The sequence below is a fragment of the Oryza brachyantha genome, chromosome 6 (assembly GCF_000231095.2).
Source record: "Oryza brachyantha chromosome 6, ObraRS2, whole genome shotgun sequence".
Classification (NCBI taxonomy): domain Eukaryota; kingdom Viridiplantae; phylum Streptophyta; class Magnoliopsida; order Poales; family Poaceae; genus Oryza; species Oryza brachyantha.
Genome location: NC_023168.2, coordinates 15084033 through 15101513, shown reverse-complemented (window position 1 = coordinate 15101513; position 17481 = coordinate 15084033). Strand labels below are relative to the sequence as shown.

Sequence of the window (17481 nt, the reverse complement as noted above, 5' to 3'; positions counted from 1 at the left end):
GCCTCTCATGAATTCGTCAAATCATAAGATAAGCTGGTCCAGTCCATGGAGTTGCTCATACAGCTACAGGATGATTGCTCGACTTTTTTTAGAAAAAATGTGGCACAATATAGTTTCAAACAAAATAATTTATGAATACAATTTTTATATATGTATTTTTAGTGATCTAAAAGCCAAAACTAAAAAATATACCACCATAAAAACCCTTAAAATTAACTCTAAATTTAGGGTTCAAAATTTAAATTTTAACTTATAAACATAAGCAGAAACAAAAAGATAAAGTGCTAGTAAAAGATTCATACGAGTGGATAAGTGCACGTGTATTATGAGGGCACGTACAGCGCCGAGACAACAACTACCACTATGGTGCCACAGAGACAAAATTCGCTTACATGGACACCATTGAACGAAGATGTGGTTGCCGTCGTCTTGTTTAGCGACGGTAGTGGCACATACTCAAACACATAGAGTCAGTAGCTGATAGACGTTCTACGGACGAGCCATGGATTTGATCATGTATGCATGTATACATTACAGAACTTGTAGACAACCAAACATACAACTGTTGTCTGAACTGTCAGAGGATCTGTTTGTTTTGCTCTCTGTATATCAAATAGACAGCTACAGTTTGAACCATTCTATATGGATCTGGATCCTATGCAATCCTTAGTGTGACAACAATATAAACAGTCACATTAGAACTGTTCGATGCAAATCCAAGGGTCCAGATTTTATGGTGCACTGGGAAAAGTCACTGTAACAACAGAACAGTAACATCAAATCTTAGCCGTTCATTGTGATTGTATGCAATCCCTAATGTGTAGTTCTAGTTGTATCTGCACTGGATCTAAATCCATTCTACGTGCCCTGAGCAACTTACATTCGTACCGTATTTTTTATGAAAATTAAAAGAGAGAATTCCCCGTATGCCACTAAAATTATACCCGGTTTCTTCTATGCCATATAAAAAATCGAACTTCCCTCTGTGCAATTCACTTAATTTTTTCTTCCTTACGTGCCACTGCCGTTAACTTTTCCATCCAACTCCGTTAACTTATTTTATTTTGCTTACGTTCCTTCTATGCCACTACATGCCAAATGACCCGAAACATAAAATTGAAAATTGATATTTTTGAATAAATTTGAAATTAAGACAGTTGAATTGAAAATTGATATTTTCGAATAAAATTTGAGAATTGATATTTTCAGATAAATTTGAAATGACCCGCAACATAGAATTGAAAATTTGAAAAACATCAATTTCCCTATTTTGAAGAGTACTAAATAGTATTATTTGACCTTAGTCTCTAACTATCGTAGCCTAGGTATCTTTTTTAAACCTTTTAAAAAATTTCAAAAACTAAAATGGTTTTAATCTCAGAAAAAATTAAATGAGTAAACAAAGTGATAGAAAATCTCTGAAAAATTCTAAGTAGGGAAATTGATATTTTTTAAATTTTCAATTCTATGTTGCGGGTCGTTTTAAATTTATCCAAAAATGCCAATTTTCAAATTTTATCCGAAAATATAAATTTTCAAATTTTATTCAAAAATATCAATTTTCAATTCTATGTTTCGAGTCATTTGGCATGTAGTGGCACAGAAGGAACGTAATCAAAATAAGTCAATGGAGTTGGATGAAAAGTTAACGGCAGTGGCACGTAAGGAAGAAAAATTAAGTGAACGGCACATGAGAAAATTTGATTTTTTACATAGCATAGAAGAAACCGGATATAATTTTAGTGGTATCGAGGGAATTCTCTCGAATTAAAACCCCTATCCCTATAGAATAATAACCCATCTATCTTTTTTTTTCCCGAAAACACACGCATTATCATTTCCAAATCCAATTTATTGCAAGGAATCACGGCTGCTCCTCTCGCTCTCTCCCCCCTAGTAATAAAACTCGCTCGTCCCGAGTCCCCACCGACCGCCACCTCGCCATCCTCCTCCCTTGTCGCGCACACTTCCCACTCCTTTCCGCTTCCCATGGCGATCGCCGGCGGCGCGGCCCTCCGCCGCCGCCTCCTCCTCGTCGCGGCGGCCGTCTGCCTGCTCTCCGCCGCCTCCCCCGCGCGCGCCTTCTACCTCCCCGGCGTCGCCCCGCGCGACTTCCAGAAGGTGATCCGACCTACCCCTGCTCCGCCCCCATCTTCCTCCTCGGATCTAGCGTTGGGAGAGCGCTCCCGGCCGCCGGTGGCGGCGGATCTGGCCGTACGGGGAGGCGTGGCCCCAGATCTGGGCTCACCTCGGGTCGATGCCTTCGTCTCCCAGCATTTCTGGTGGATTGCTCGTGTTGCTCGCGCGTGGTTTAGGGTTTAGAGAAGTGACGCGGGAAATGGAATATCTGGACATATGGATAGGTTTAGGTTCGCAATTTTTGTTTCCTGGGATATGACTACGAGGGGTTAAGTGAGAGCAGTTCTCGTAGGCAATGCTTATCTCTCCTTTGATTGTTTGTGACTCTACTTTGGTGAGATAGCTAGCATTGGTGTTGTACTTCCTTTTTGTCGTATTGTATTTATGGCTGGGATCGTAGTGTTAGGATTATCTCTGTTTAGTGTACCAGATGAAGCAATTTTCATCTAGAATGACCTAACTTGGAGTTTCCATAATAGCGAATCGCTGGGAGTGCTTATTTGAATTTATCTAGAGACATGTATACAAAATAGCAGTTGATTGTTGGTGCTTGATTTTTCAAGTTTGCTGTGTGGATTTTGTATTTACTTGGCAATTGTGTAGATTGGTACTTTAGGGGAATGTTATTAAAATAGAATCACAAAAACTGGAGAAATTGACATGAGCTGAAGCGTTGTCGTTTTCTTACTATGTACGTGTTAGGTATCTGTAGGGTGAAGTTAGCTAAATGTAACAAAGGCAGCAGTCTCTGTTAGACATCGATATTGTCATGTATTTACCTGTCCACTTTTCACCACTTCACACGCATTAAGGAATTAACTTTTACTAATGTGTGACCAAAGTGCCCTTTGATATCTCAAACATGTATAACGGGAGAAAAGTGGATGGTGATGGGTAACACTAATATGGTCAAAGGTGTCAAGTATTAATGAACGAGTGCCTTGTGAGGCATGAAAGAAATTTCCGTTCTAGCAGCAATGGAGTTGTAGCTTAAGAGGACCAATTTTAGAATGTCCAAATTGTGTAAAACTTTAATATTTATCCTGCGATGTCTTTCCATAATTGCATAAATGGCTGCTTTAAGCTCATTTATGGTATTGTTGAACGTAGTTCAGATGAGTATCAACTGTTTATTCTCAATGATAATCCTTATATCTAAGCATAATGGTGCATTGGCCCATGTGCTTGATTGACAAGTATTGACCTCTAGCGTGGTTCATGGTAGTATTCTCATGTTGGTTCTTTCTAGTCCAAACTCCATATACATCCAATTAACAAAGGGAATCTGAAAACATGCCATACAACTTTTATAAATTATGAACACTTGCATTTGCAGATATTCGAGGATGGGATCAAATTGTGATGTTTGTCCCATGCTTTAAGTTTTTGGGATAACACTCATTATGTTGTACTGGCAGCAGCTACTTCTTTGCTTATTTATTTTGGAAGGTGAGCTAATCATTCACCTTGCAGGATGATGAGCTTCAAGTTAAAGTCAACAAACTTTCATCTACAAAGACACAACTTCCATATGACTACTATTTCCTGGACTACTGCAAACCCGATGCAATTAAGAACAGTGCTGAAAACTTAGGGGAAGTCCTTCGTGGGGATCGCATTGAAAATTCTGTCTACAATGTAAGGATATTACTTTTGAATTGTTCTGCTTTCTCCACAAAATGATTCTCCTTGTAGGACTAGGGAGCAGTGGTGCTCTGCCACATACTATACAAAACTGTTTATAAATATAGTTTAATTTTGTCATCTCATGCAGTTTAAGATGAGGAGGGATGAGACTTGCAAGGTTGTCTGTCGAACAAAGCTTTCTCCAGAAGCTGCAAAGAATTTCAAAGAAAAGATTGATGATGAATATCGAGTAAACATGTATGCTAAAAGTATAATGCTAAAAGTTTATACTATGTTGTTCTTTCTAATCGATTATCTAACCGGCTGAAAATATTCTACTAAATGTTCAGCAGATGCATTCAGAATACAGCGACTAACCTTTCTTTTTTGTAAATAATCTTTTCTTATCAGGATTTTGGATAATCTCCCAGTTGTGGTGCCTAGACAAACAAGGGAAGGAAGCCAAACACCGAGCTTTGAGCATGGTTATCGAGTTGGTTATAAGGTGAATATCTCACCATGTCAATTGTTTCTTGTTTAAACTTTAAAGTAAGGGGTCTTAATTAGTTTGATGTTTTGCACATAATATTGCCAGCTCAAGGATGACAAGTATTATATCAACAATCACTTGAGTTTTAAAGTCTTGTATCATGAAGATCAAAACTCTCCTGAGGCTCGTATTGTTGGCTTCCATGTGATTCCTAGCAGGTATTACATACAAATTACATTTTAATCTTATCTTTATATCAGTGGTTCCTACAACTTCTTCTCTTCTCTGCTTACATTCTTTTTCCTTTTTGAAGTAATTCCTGCTCATGGGAATTCATTAGGCTATTTCATTGTGGTTTATTTTAATAGTTGATCAGCATGAAACCATTCCAATATCATGTTTAATCATTGCTTTTATTATTTCACTGATTTCCAAATGTGTCGTGGGATGGTAGTATTGATCACATCATTGCTGATGTTAGGAAAAAAAATTTCTGCCCTTCTATATATTTCTGTTTGTATGGAGTATAATTTGTCCCTTTTGCTTCTCTTTATGTTTACAGCATTAAGCATGAATATGGTTCTTGGGATGACAAGAACCCTACAGTGCAAACTTGCAATGCTAACAATAAGATTACTCCTGGTAGCCACACGCCTCAAGATGTGGTTCCTGAAACATATGTTGTATTCTCTTATGATGTTACCTTTGAGGTATAGTTCCCTCCTGAAGATTCTTCTCTTGATGAACTACTTGTTCCCCTCATTTTTTGATTTATTTGAATTGAACTGTTGCAGGCTAGTGAGATCATATGGGCATCTCGTTGGGATGTCTATCTTCTTTCCAGTGATAGCCAGATCCATTGGTTCTCAATCATTAACTCATTGATGATTGTCCTTTTCCTTTCTGGCATGGTTGCCATGATCATGATGAGAACTCTTTACAAGGATATTGCAAACTATAATCAGCTTGATAACCAGGACGAGGCCCAGGAAGAAACCGGGTGGAAGTTAGTGCATGGTGATGTCTTCAGGCCACCTGTCCACTCAGGTCTCCTTTGTGTTTATGTTGGAACTGGTGTGCAGTTCTTTGGAATGACGGTGGTAACCATGATGTTTGCGCTACTTGGATTCTTGTCCCCTGCGAACCGTGGTGGACTAATGACAGCTATGGTACTTCTGTGGGTATTCATGGGTGTATTGGCAGGATACACCTCATCTCGCCTATATAAGATGTTCAAAGGCACTGAATGGAAGAAGATCACCCTCAAGACTGCCTTTATGTTTCCTGGTATAATCTTTGCAGTCTTTTTCTTCCTAAATGCCCTGATCTGGGGTGAGAAATCATCAGGTGCAGTTCCTTTTGGAACAATGTTTGCTCTGTTCCTCCTTTGGTTTGGCATCTCTGTGCCGCTAGTCTTTGTTGGAAGTTTCTTGGGCTTCAAACAGCCAGCCATTGAGGACCCAGTGAAGACAAACAAGATTCCCAGGCAAATTCCTGAGCAAGCATGGTACCTGCAGCCAGCTTTCTCAATACTTGCTGGGGGCATATTGCCCTTTGGTGCTGTCTTCATTGAGCTCTTCTTCATTCTGACATCAATCTGGCTGAACCAGTTCTACTACATATTTGGCTTCCTCTTCATAGTCTTCGTTATCCTCATCGTTACCTGTGCTGAGATCACGATTGTTCTCTGCTACTTCCAACTATGCAGCGAGGATTACCACTGGTGGTGGAGGGCATACCTGACTGCTGGCTCGTCAGCGCTCTATCTTTTTGCTTATGCCATCTTCTACTTCTTCAACAAGTTGGAGATCACTAAGCTTGTTTCAGGCATCCTATACTTTGGTTACATGCTGATCATCTCATATGCTTTCTTCGTGCTGACTGGTACCATTGGCTTCTACGCATGCTTCTGGTTCGTGAGGAAGATTTATGCTTCTGTGAAGATCGACTGATGAATCTTCGTCTACTGCCTAGCCAATGTTTTGCTACAATGTCATACATGGTGCCTCCCAATTAACATATATAAATGAAACTGGGATGTGGGATCGGATTCGATGGTTTTTGGTAGATCATGTAGTCTGGTAGGAGTAAGAATTGCCTGATGTTCAAGAGAGATATTGATACACCCTGTAGCGTGACATGGATTTTGTAACTCTTGAGATGTGTTTTGAGTGCTTGTAATATTCCATGTCTCTTTATCTTATGTCGCAGCGATAATTTGCTAAAAATTGCAGATGAGGGAGTACTACATGCTAACCATGGTTCATTTCTAGTTCATTGCTGCAGATTTGCGTTTGCTGGGTGGTTCTTTAATGCTGTTCTTCCTTCTATACGGTGCATTGTTTTAAAGTTTCTATATAGCAGCAGTTTATCCTGTCATGTCTCTAAGTAGATTTTTAATTTGTAATAGTTAAATTTCATTGTTTATACAGTTAAATAGCTGTAAAATATCTAATAATCTTCCATCATTCATTATTTATCAGCGCTTCTATCCCACAGACCTAAACCTTATGTTGCATACTTTTTGTGCACGTTGCAACGGTATTATAAAATTATCTTAATTAGCATATATCAGCACAGTTTCTTGGTTTCATAAGCATATATTTTCAATCCACATCTCAAGTGGGCCTTATTTCGCAGTGGCGTATAAAATGTTTGCTGCAAAACGGAAAAAACTACACGGGAACGGGCATGCTGAGGAGCTTATGGCGCCGGCGCCGGCGCCGGCGATGGAGGCAGCGGCGTGGCGGGGGTGAGCGGCACGGCCGCCGTCGTCGCCACGAGCCCGCACGCCATGGCCTCCCTTGGCACGTCGAGCTCGTGCATCTTGTCCTCCCCTTCGATGAAGACGACGCCCATGCCCATGTGGAGGTGCGGCTCGATGTGGCAGTGGAACGCCCACGCGCCGGTGTTGTTCGCGACGAACCGGAGCGCCGTCCACCCGTGCGGGAATATCACCGCCGTGTTCCGCAGCGGTGGGTCGGCGACGTTGAGCCCCGCCGCGTGCTTCTCCGGGTCGTACCGGCCGTCGCCGTAGCCGAGCACCCAGAAGTCGTGGCCGTGGAGGTGCCACGGGTGCGTCTCGCTCACCTCCTCCCTGAGCATGTTGGCGTTCTGGAGCACCACGTCCACGACGCTGCCGTGCCGCAGCCTGAACACCCGATCGCTCACGGTCGTCGCGTTGTTCGCCGGCGGGCTCATCACGTCGTACTCCGCCGGGAAGGCGTCGGGGGGCTCGCCCGACGCGTCGAACGCGCGGTCCTGGAGGCCGTGCCGGAACGCCCCCAGGTACGGCGTCGCCGGCAGCGACAGGGACACGTTGTTGATGGACCACTTGTAGTGGCCGTCCATGAGGTTCTGCGTGTTGAGCAGGAAGATCTGCCGGTCGGCGGCCGGCGGCGGCGGCTGGTTGGTGTCCTTCCGCGCCTTGATGCTGTAGGTGAAGGCCTTGCTGCGCTGGGTGTCGTTCCACGCCGGCGTCACCGGGGGCTCGCCGGCGGGCAGCTGGAGCGCCGCCGCCGCCGCATTGCCGCCGTAGCTGAGGATGGCGAGGGCCGGCAGCGTCTTGGGGTGCCTCCCCCTGACGCCGACGGTGATCCAGTAGCTCGCGGGTTTCTGGTCGGCCTTGAGGAGGACGGAGTAGCTCTCGCCGGAGTAGAGGTCGATGTCGTCGACGACGAACGGCTCCACGTGGTTGCCGTCGGCCTCCACCACCGTCATCTTGTGCTGCAAAATTTTACCATTTCCACCTTGTTTCAATTGCAAACTTACTTTCTTCAATCTTATTGAAATTTTAAACAAATCACATCAAATTATTTAAAGATAGTGACCGATGCCCGTTCATACAGGGGTAATCAAACAATATATTTGCAAAAAAAAATCATTTGTGAATAACACTTTTATACACGTATTCCTAGTGATTGAAAATAAAATTTGGTGAAAAAAGTCCTAAAATTAACTCTAATTTTAGAGTTAAAATTTTAAATTTTAATTTATAAGCATAATTGGAAGTGAAAAGATGAGAGTGATACTTTTGCACATAGTGATCCATTCTAAGAGGACTTTTGTCATTATTTGAAAGGTATCAGAAAACACCATAATTTTTACTGTTAGTATGGTACCTTTAGTATACAAAATATCTCAATGTACGTTATTAAAGTTTCGAAAACAAAATTTAACATATAGAGATATTTTTCTCAGATAATAAAAATATCACAATTCTAAACGTTATGATTGTACTATGTTTCTATTCTCTTACACAATTAGACACATGTGACATTCTTTTTTACCTCTAAAAAAAAGCCTATTGTCGAGGTGAATCTAGACATCTAGTTATCTAGAACTTCATATTTATCTATCTAGAAGTTGACTCTTTTTGAAACAGGGAATATATGTGCATGGGGGTTTGTTCTCTCTGTTTTTTAATGAAAAGAATATATCTATTATGCGAAGTCATCCATCTTTTTCTCACTCCACGTCACCCAAAAAATACCGCCCCTAAAAAATCAGAAAAAAGTTCTAGTGATTTTTTTAAAAACATGTTTATTTTCTATAGGCATATACGATCAATCATTAATTATATGGATGTACGGATATATTACTTGTTATTATAAAATGCATTACTAACCGTCTTACCCCTTGGATCTTGACGTTGAGAGCAGAGAGGGAGGTGGTGCTGGCGATCCTGAGGCGGTACGTCTTCCCCGGCTCGACGTTGAAGACGACGGGCGCGCACTGGCTCCTCGGGCAGTACGGCCCGCACTCGCTCCGCCTCAGGCACCTCTCCTCGTCCCTGCACATCCTCTGCTCCCTCACGCACGTCTCCACCTCCTCCTCCACCATCTTCTCCACCTTCTTCCTCGCCGGCCCCAGCGTGCACTCGAACTGCCCTCTCCCGTTGATCAGGATCGTCTACACCCAAATCATTCTTGGTTCATTCGGTCGAGCTTGAGCAGCAGCAGCTCGCCGGACATGGCGGCGCCCGGCGATGGAGGTGTGCGTGGGTTGCTGTATACCTGGGGCTCGCCGACCCACTCGAAGTGCCTGTCCTTGGCGTCGAGGCCGGCGGCCTGGGCGTAGACGTTCTGGTGCCACCAGTCGCTGAGCAGCATCATGGGGAGCTCGCCGCCGTCGTCGTACAGGCGGCGGAACGGCTCCGGCTGCTCCGGCGAGTCCAGGACGATGAGCGAGCCGTACAGGCCCGCGCCGCGCTGCATCCCGAAGTGGCCGTGGTAGAAGTACGTCCCCGGCTTGTCGGCGACGAACTTGTACACGAACGTCTCCCCCGGGTTCACGGCGCACTGGGATATCGACGCCGTCCCGTCCGCCCACGGCGTGCCAATCTGCATGCTCATTTACACCATTTATTTTATTTTATTTTATTGGTGTATCTACTCTCGGTTTAAAACTTGTCTATATTTATATATATAAATACTAATAAATCTACATATATAAATTATACATTCATCGAGAAATAAATTTAAACGACACAAAAAGTTTTACGATGACGAATTAGAGATAGTAACTTTTAATAATAATTTAGTAGTAAGATAATTAACAAAGGACCCCGTTTTATTAATGATTTTGCGGTTCTCGAAAAGGAAAAAAAATGTTAGGTACAAAAAAATTTTGGTTGTGAAGCTAACAGGCCATACAAAATTTTGCACTGAAAAGGTTGTTCAATACCTCGCAAGAATGATTAAGTTGTCAAGTTTTAGGCTGAGCTGACTTGGGTTAGTGCATTGCATATACAAAACAAACATAAAAGCAGATTGATGCTTATACTCTGTTTCATGATTAACCTCTAAACTATAATTTTTCTTTTGCAAACTAATATTTTTCGGAAAAGAAATCAACCTAGGGATAAACACGTGAAACTGATACAAATGGTATAAACAAACTGATCAAGTGTACAGGTTTTACTAAAGCGATGTTGTCTCCCAGATATTCTTAAGCAACACTGTTGGTAGTGCAGAATGGGTGGTTCCAGAATCCAGATAGACCCGGTTTATTAGCTTATGCCTTTTCTTCTCTAACAAGGTGAGTACCTGTATATTTTCGGTGTGATTTTCACTAAAATCACACTTAATATAATTATAGTATAGTTATAGTGTGATTTTTTTAAAGTAAAACCGTGTCAAGAAAATAAGTGGCCAGTTCAAAGCCGTCACGTTACATGAATAACCAAACCGACCAGAATCCTTTAAATCGAATTATAAAAACATTGATGTTTAAATTCGAAATTTTGACAGTTTCTCATGGAAGCATTTTTCTCTGACCAGTTAATTACCCGTTATTTTCAGCTGGTAACCGGTAACCGTTATTTGTACCCAAACAAAAAAATGATCTGTACGTTTGTCCCTCCAGTTACCGTACTCTATATATCCAAAATATAAATATTTATAGGATGTCCGGCGCAAATTAAGCTTAAAAAAAAATTAGTATGCTTTAAAACAGAGGGTGCTTGATGTAGATGAGAAAAAAATAAAATAAAAACAATTGCTCGAATGAGTAGTACAGTAAATAAATAGTCTTAAAAATATTTATAATATGAAATAAGATTTAAATCATAGAAATATTTATATTTTGAATAGCGTGGTGTACCTGTCTGATGCCGTGCCAGTGGATAACGACCCCTTCGGTGTGCATCTTGTTGTTCATGGTGACGCTGATCTCGTCGCCGGCGCGCGCGGTGATGTCCGGCCCGGGGAACCTGCCGTTGATCCCGATCATCACCCGCTGCTGGCAGTCCGGCGCCCACAGTATGTACTCCACGTCCCACGTCACCTCCACCGTCGCCGCCGCCGCGCCGGCGAGCAGCAGCAGCAGCACCACGGCGGCGAGAGCCTTGCCATCGGCCGCCGCCATGGCGCTTCAGCTCCAAGAGGGAATGGTGTGCTAGGTGTGTGGTGTGTCACACTAGACTGAGTGAGCTTGGTGTCGAGAAGGAGCTAGCCATGCTTCTTTTTTTTATAGGCTCCAAATTAAAGTTTTGATTTCACATATGACTCTTGATCGAGATGGTGAAATGGGGTATAAATTTCTCACCTTTTTGGAATTATGCTGGGATGGTAGATTCCTTGATCACGAAATTTCCGATTTTTTGGGGGTACTTGATCACTATATAACGCACTAGCTTTTGTACTGTTGTAGACAACCGGCTGATTTCCCGGGTATAATTGAAATCGTTTTGTGTCATTGTCTTTTGGCGTTGATGGGACCTAGGGCTCACAAACACGTCCTGTCCTGTCTTATTGAACCTACGCACGCAATTGTCGCACGTGGCGATATATCTGGTTGATTCTTTTTTTTTTTTGTTTTACTGTCTGAACTTTTTATCGACAGAGCAGAGAAACCATAGGTCAGTGGCGGCCAAAACACCTCATCTTCTCAGTCAGGTCCCCTGACCCGGCAGCGACTACAGCTCCGTGATTTCTGTGAGAACAGGCATGTCGTTTTCCACGTGGTGATCGGGCATGTATCGTTATGGTATGGGAGAGCGATAGCATGTGGTTTTATTTGGATGAAATTATTTATGTTTAAAATTTTCTTGGTTTAACGAATAACAATTTTTTTTACTGTAAACCTCACGTGCTAACGACGATAAAACCATGCAGTTACTGTAGTAAAACAGCCATAAAATGATCCCTACCACACATTATCTATCTTTCATCGGTTCACTCCTTCCTCAATAAGGGATGGTTTTCACTTCAAAGTGTACAATAACCGTGACAAATCGTATGACTACCGTGACAAAACTGTCCCTACCACCGATTTTGATTCAAATTTTGAAAGATGAATTTACTGTGGTTTCAGTTTTTGTGGTGATTAATTTACCACGGTTTTAGTTTTTGTGGTTATCACGCTATAATAGCACTACCGCTAGGGGCCGCTTCAGCAGGTCAAATAGTTTCGTGAATCGTGGACGAGAGTAAGAACCACTCGTGATGTATTTAATCTCCTAGTATATTATACATGTATTGCTATATAATGTGATTTTAATTAAAAAATATTATTAAAAATTATTGCTACTTTTTTTTTACACTCTGATCTTTGTTTGACCATTCGTATTATTGAAATTTTTTGTGTAAACATATAAAACAAATTACAACAAAATAATTAATAATTATATATATATATTTGAATAAGATGAATTCTCAAGTACAAAAATCAGAAAAAAATTATTTTATGTATATATCATTTCGTTATGGCTATATATATAATATTTATTTTATGAAAAGTAAAGAGTTAATACATACGAGTCCTCTGGTCCCACGTTATCATCTTTCCTCCGTTAAGAAAAGGAGTCGGTAGTACACATTCACCCTAATCACCATATTGTTTTTAAAGGAGCATAGATAAGGACTTACCCTACAAATTGACCACATGCTGTGTATGTATAGAGAACTGTTATACACGTGCCACTGAACGTGCACACATTTATCTACCTTTCAAAAATGATAGACATTAGATACTAATAGTGAGCTTGGTTCACTCAATCTATTTTGTTTTGTATGACAGGTACTTTGTTACATTCAACTTTATCTATTTTAGAGCAATTTTACAGTCCTTGAGTAGTTTTTTACACTAAAATTTTGATATCTACTGGTACCATCTCAAGTACTCCAAAATTATTGCAAATTTCCCTAAAATAAAAACTAGAACTATCGTTTCAATTTCTAACTTCAAAAATTTACACTTCTCTAAGGGAGCCATCTTGATTAGTCATGATACAATCTTATTCTTTGTTATAATACAAGCTCATCCAATCAACTACTAGTAATATGAATATGTAAGGCCATAAACTCTCTGTGGTCCATCAGGTAAATCAGCCAATTGTTCGATGCTAAGTTGACTCTAAACGAGATGGACAATAATGTCGACGATTAGAGATGAGACAACTTTGGACGGTACTATCTCTATTCCAAAATCATAGACCATGAAGACGTGAAAATATTTCCTTTTAATCACTTCATTGATCAAATTTTAAATTGAGTATATTTTTTATAAGGATTCAATTGACTCTGAAACAGGGGGTGGAGCAACTGTATTAGCAGTGGTGTCAGATGATACCAATGACTTAAGTCCTAACCTAGTTACACTGTTCTAATTTTCAACTTATGACACCATCAATCAATGCTTAATTACACCGACCAACAATTTTGTTTGGCCTTATGTGACACCATGCACTCGCGATAGTTGAATTTTTATAGTCTCTGATTCTTGGAACAAGTGCCAAGAAAAAGTGACGTGTTGTACAATCTGTGCCAAAAATATCTATTTTCCATAAAAGTTTCATCTTTAATTATGTTGTAGCCTAGCCTACTCACCGACTAGGTCAATCCATTAATTCCCTGAGCTCTAATGAGTACTTAAAGTTTAATTAAAGTTTAAGACTTTTTATTCGTAGATATTATAAGATTCTGGTATTTTTTAACACATGATTAGAATACTCTTCTATTTTTATTCTATAATATACTCCCTCCGTCCCAAAATAAACCAGTTTTTCACTTTTTACCTATAATTTTTGACTCTTCGTTTTATTTAAAATTTTTTTACGATTGATAGTTTTGTTTTTATTAGATAATAAATCATAAATAGTATTTTACGTGTGACTAATTTTTTTCTAATTTTCTAAAAATGTTTCAAATAAGACGGATGGTCAAACGTTGGACACGGAAACCGAATAATTGATTTTTTTTGGGACGGAGGGGGTATGATCCATGTAAGAAAATTAACATTGTTGATATATAGTATTTATTTGTACACATTGTATTCACCAATGATAGTTTAGTGTTTCACAATTTCATTTCACTATGTTGGATATGGTATTGACATGGTGGACATGGAGAGACAAGGGGATGGAGAGTTGACGACCATGTGGGTGCCAAGTGCTCACTAAATTGACGTCGACTTTTGGATGTTGACCGTTCATCTCTTCATCAAAAAATATATAATTATTGATTATTTTGTTATGATTTAATTTATTATTAAATTAACTTTAAGTATGATTTATAATTTTGTATATTTGAACAAAAAATTTAATAAGACGAAGGGTCAAACGTAAAACCAAAAATCATCTGTGTCAATCAAAAAAATTAAAGAGAGCATCTTTGTGGAGGAGTATGTAGTGGGTTTGAATATAGATGATGCACTTTAGCAGTATTGATCTATATTTTTAAAGTTTATAGATTTTTAAGGACTCCCGGTGTATTTTACTTTAATAAATATTTGTTGGAAATAAAATTCAATTCCACACATAGTATTTCTTTACTTTTTATTATTATATGTTTATATAGGATAGAAGTTTTATTAAGAGTTGATCAATAGTGAATAAGTGACACCATTGACATAAAATCCTATATCCGTCCCTACTCTAAAATCATTGAAATGACATGACAAATAGTGTCAAAACGCTTATACTGTGATAAAATTTAAATCCTATAAATACTTGCATTTTAGAACATAGAGATTATCTTACTCGCTGTTAAAGATAAAGATAGTTACGGTGAAGGAATTACATCGCTATATATATGGCGAATCAAAAATCCTCTGGATCGATCCATCCATGACGATGATGGCGTGAAACATCGACAGTGGGCAGCGGCTCCATCCATTGACAAGAGTGCTGACGAAGACGTCCATGTCAGGGTGGCGGTGGACGACGCGTACGTCCACGTCACCGCTGGGTAGGGTGACATCGATCGATGGTGAGGGCTACCACCACTGGCTTGGCACTCCTCGCATTGTACGTGGCCATCGTATCCTCAGACCAAGCAGCACCACGCACGTTTGTCGATCGATCGCGTCGCGGAACACGTACATGTAGCTTAGCTGGAGGCCTACGTACGGACGTGGACCTTTTTGCGGGTACGGAGCGGCCGGCGTGAGGGGGAGAGAGATCAACAACCTATCAACCTCCGCAATACAAATGGTTGAGATTGGCTGAGATTAAAAGAATATGGACCGCTATTATATGGTATCATGCTTCAGAACAAGATGACTTCTATTAGCCTACGAGGTATAAATATAATACCTTACTGACATCAAATCTAAAATTGCATCGGTGCCAACGGATACCAATGTATGGTATCAACTTATACATATCAATAACGGCTGATGTTAAGATGATATCAATATTATTCATATGTACAAATATGATACTTTCAAATACAAATGATACTTTAAAATATCTTTATTTTTTTAAGAAATAATAAATTGAAAAAAATTATAAAAGAATGAGAAATATCCAACCCATGTGACAGATTTATCGGTTGCTCGTACTATAAAAACTTCATGTTCCTATCAGCGCACGTGGTGCACTGTATTATATTCTACTACCTCCGTTTCATATTGTAAGTCTTTCTAGCCTTACATAAATTCATTCATGGATGGATATATATAGTTTATATATGTGTCTAGATTCATTAGCATCCAAGTAAATCTAGGCAATGCTAGAAAGGCTTATGTTATAAAACGGAGGGAGTAGCATTTACGTCTAAAACATACACACGAGCGAAGCATGTGACACATCTCAATTTTTGACTGGGAGCATTAATTGGGCCAAGTCGGCTAGAGAAACAGGTGGCAAGCTAAGAGAAAGGATGTCTTGCACATATATCTAGTGGATACCGTGGTGGTTTCGATTAAAGTGGGGAAAATGGAATGGCTTGAAGTTTGCGTTATAGCTTTGGTGGGTTGGAAATGGGTTCCGGAGGCTAATGCGTTTGGGCGGTTTGGCAATGGCAGGACTAGTTTGGGTTGGTGTGGTTTTGGTTATAAAATTTCGGGTTCAAATTGGATTGAATTCATAGATGCTAGAATCGATTTGATCCACTCCCCGTTTGCCGCTAGGAAGAACGTCGCTCGGGCCAGGCTACGGCAGCTCGCCATCTCGGCCCAGCACATCTTTTCGTTTAGCCTGATACCTATATGTCATAATTTGATTTTTCAACATTAAATTTGGTGGTGATTTTAAGGTTTTCTTTGACTGAATTTTATTTTCCACCATTTACTTTTAGACCGTTAAGAATACGTATATAAAAATTTGATTCACAAATTATTTTACGTTTACAAAATATGTCATTTAAATTTTTTTTATAAAAAATACAAACAATCACCCCTGGTCATGGCCACCAGTCACCGATAGCAGGAGAAACGCCGCTAGGCGCGCAAGAACACCAGACTGTCAGCATGGGCCATCCTGTAGGTGCAACACGGATGACAGTCGAAGGAGAAGCTGGTGACAACTGCGAGCTAGGGCGTACGAACGTACGTAGATGCGCCATGTCCCATAGCATCCAACGACATAGGAACTAGTGCTTCAATTCCAACACACATATTGAGCAGCAGCTAGCTGTGTCTCGACGAGCAAGCACGTACAAGAAGATCTATCGATCGATTAACTATATATAGCTGATTATTAGTCCCGTGAAATTAATTATATAAGGGTGGTGAACTAAGATAATATGTATCAATGTATGTAATGATCGAGCTAGGTAGAGGATGTAGCATGACTCATGCATACATTCCAACGGAGGATTTGGGTTGAGGAACAGGGGAAGCTACAGCCTTCTCACATTGCATTGTACGTCTATCGTCGTTGATCGATCAAATGATGAGGCTTACGGGTTGTATTGAGAGGTGATCGATAAACTGGAGTGGATTGGTTCGGTTGTGGGTTGGATTCTAATCCATTGGCAGGCTTGAGATGCGGAGGTACATGGATTAGTGAGATAAATTTGAGTCCTAAAAGTAGTATTTTGCTATACTAGCTCCTTCTACATAAAAAAATTATCAGCTTTTAAAGAATGAATCCAAACACCACGTTATCTACTCCATGTTCTTTTATATGGCACTATTGACGTTTATGTTTACTTTTGACCATTCATCTTATTTAAAAAATATAATTTAATTTATTATTATAGGAACTTCAAGTATGATTTATGGTTTTGCATATTTGAAAAAAATTCTTAAATAATATGAATGATAACATAAATCTAAAAATAAACGGTGTCATATAACATAAATCTAAAAATCAACGGTGTCATATAACATAAATCTAAAAATCAACGGTGTCATAAAAAACACGAAGAGTGCACATTCTTCCCTACGAGCTTTTGATCTTTTTGTGGGAACGGATAATTTTCTTTCCGCACGCCAATTCATCACTTGCCTTCAGTATTCTCGTCACCCGCTGTGCGCGTGTGTGTTAATTTAAATATCTC

At 40.1% G+C, this 17481-nt stretch overlaps 2 protein-coding genes across 2 annotated transcripts; one reads left to right on the top strand and one right to left on the bottom strand.

The window, feature by feature from the left end:
- The first annotated feature begins 1913 nt into the window (after positions 1–1913).
- On the top strand, positions 1914–6532 carry LOC102700248 (transmembrane 9 superfamily member 7). Its single transcript, XM_006656110.3, has 7 exons — positions 1914–2121; positions 3613–3777; positions 3914–4023; positions 4177–4270; positions 4361–4473; positions 4818–4965; positions 5050–6532. Exons 1-7 carry the CDS (start codon positions 1990–1992, stop codon positions 6205–6207), a joined length of 1920 nt encoding a protein of 639 aa, XP_006656173.1. The 5' UTR covers positions 1914–1989; the 3' UTR covers positions 6208–6532.
- Positions 6533–6742: 210 nt separating this feature from the next.
- On the bottom strand, positions 6743–11221 carry LOC102718934 (L-ascorbate oxidase-like). Its single transcript, XM_040524845.1, has 4 exons — positions 10859–11221; positions 9271–9597; positions 8891–9166; positions 6743–7981 (listed from the first exon to the last, which is right to left on the bottom strand). The coding sequence occupies exons 1-4, from the start codon at positions 11120–11122 to the stop codon at positions 6959–6961; spliced, it is 1890 nt and encodes a 629-aa protein (XP_040380779.1). The 5' UTR covers positions 11123–11221; the 3' UTR covers positions 6743–6958.
- Positions 11222–17481: the final 6260 nt, after the last annotated feature.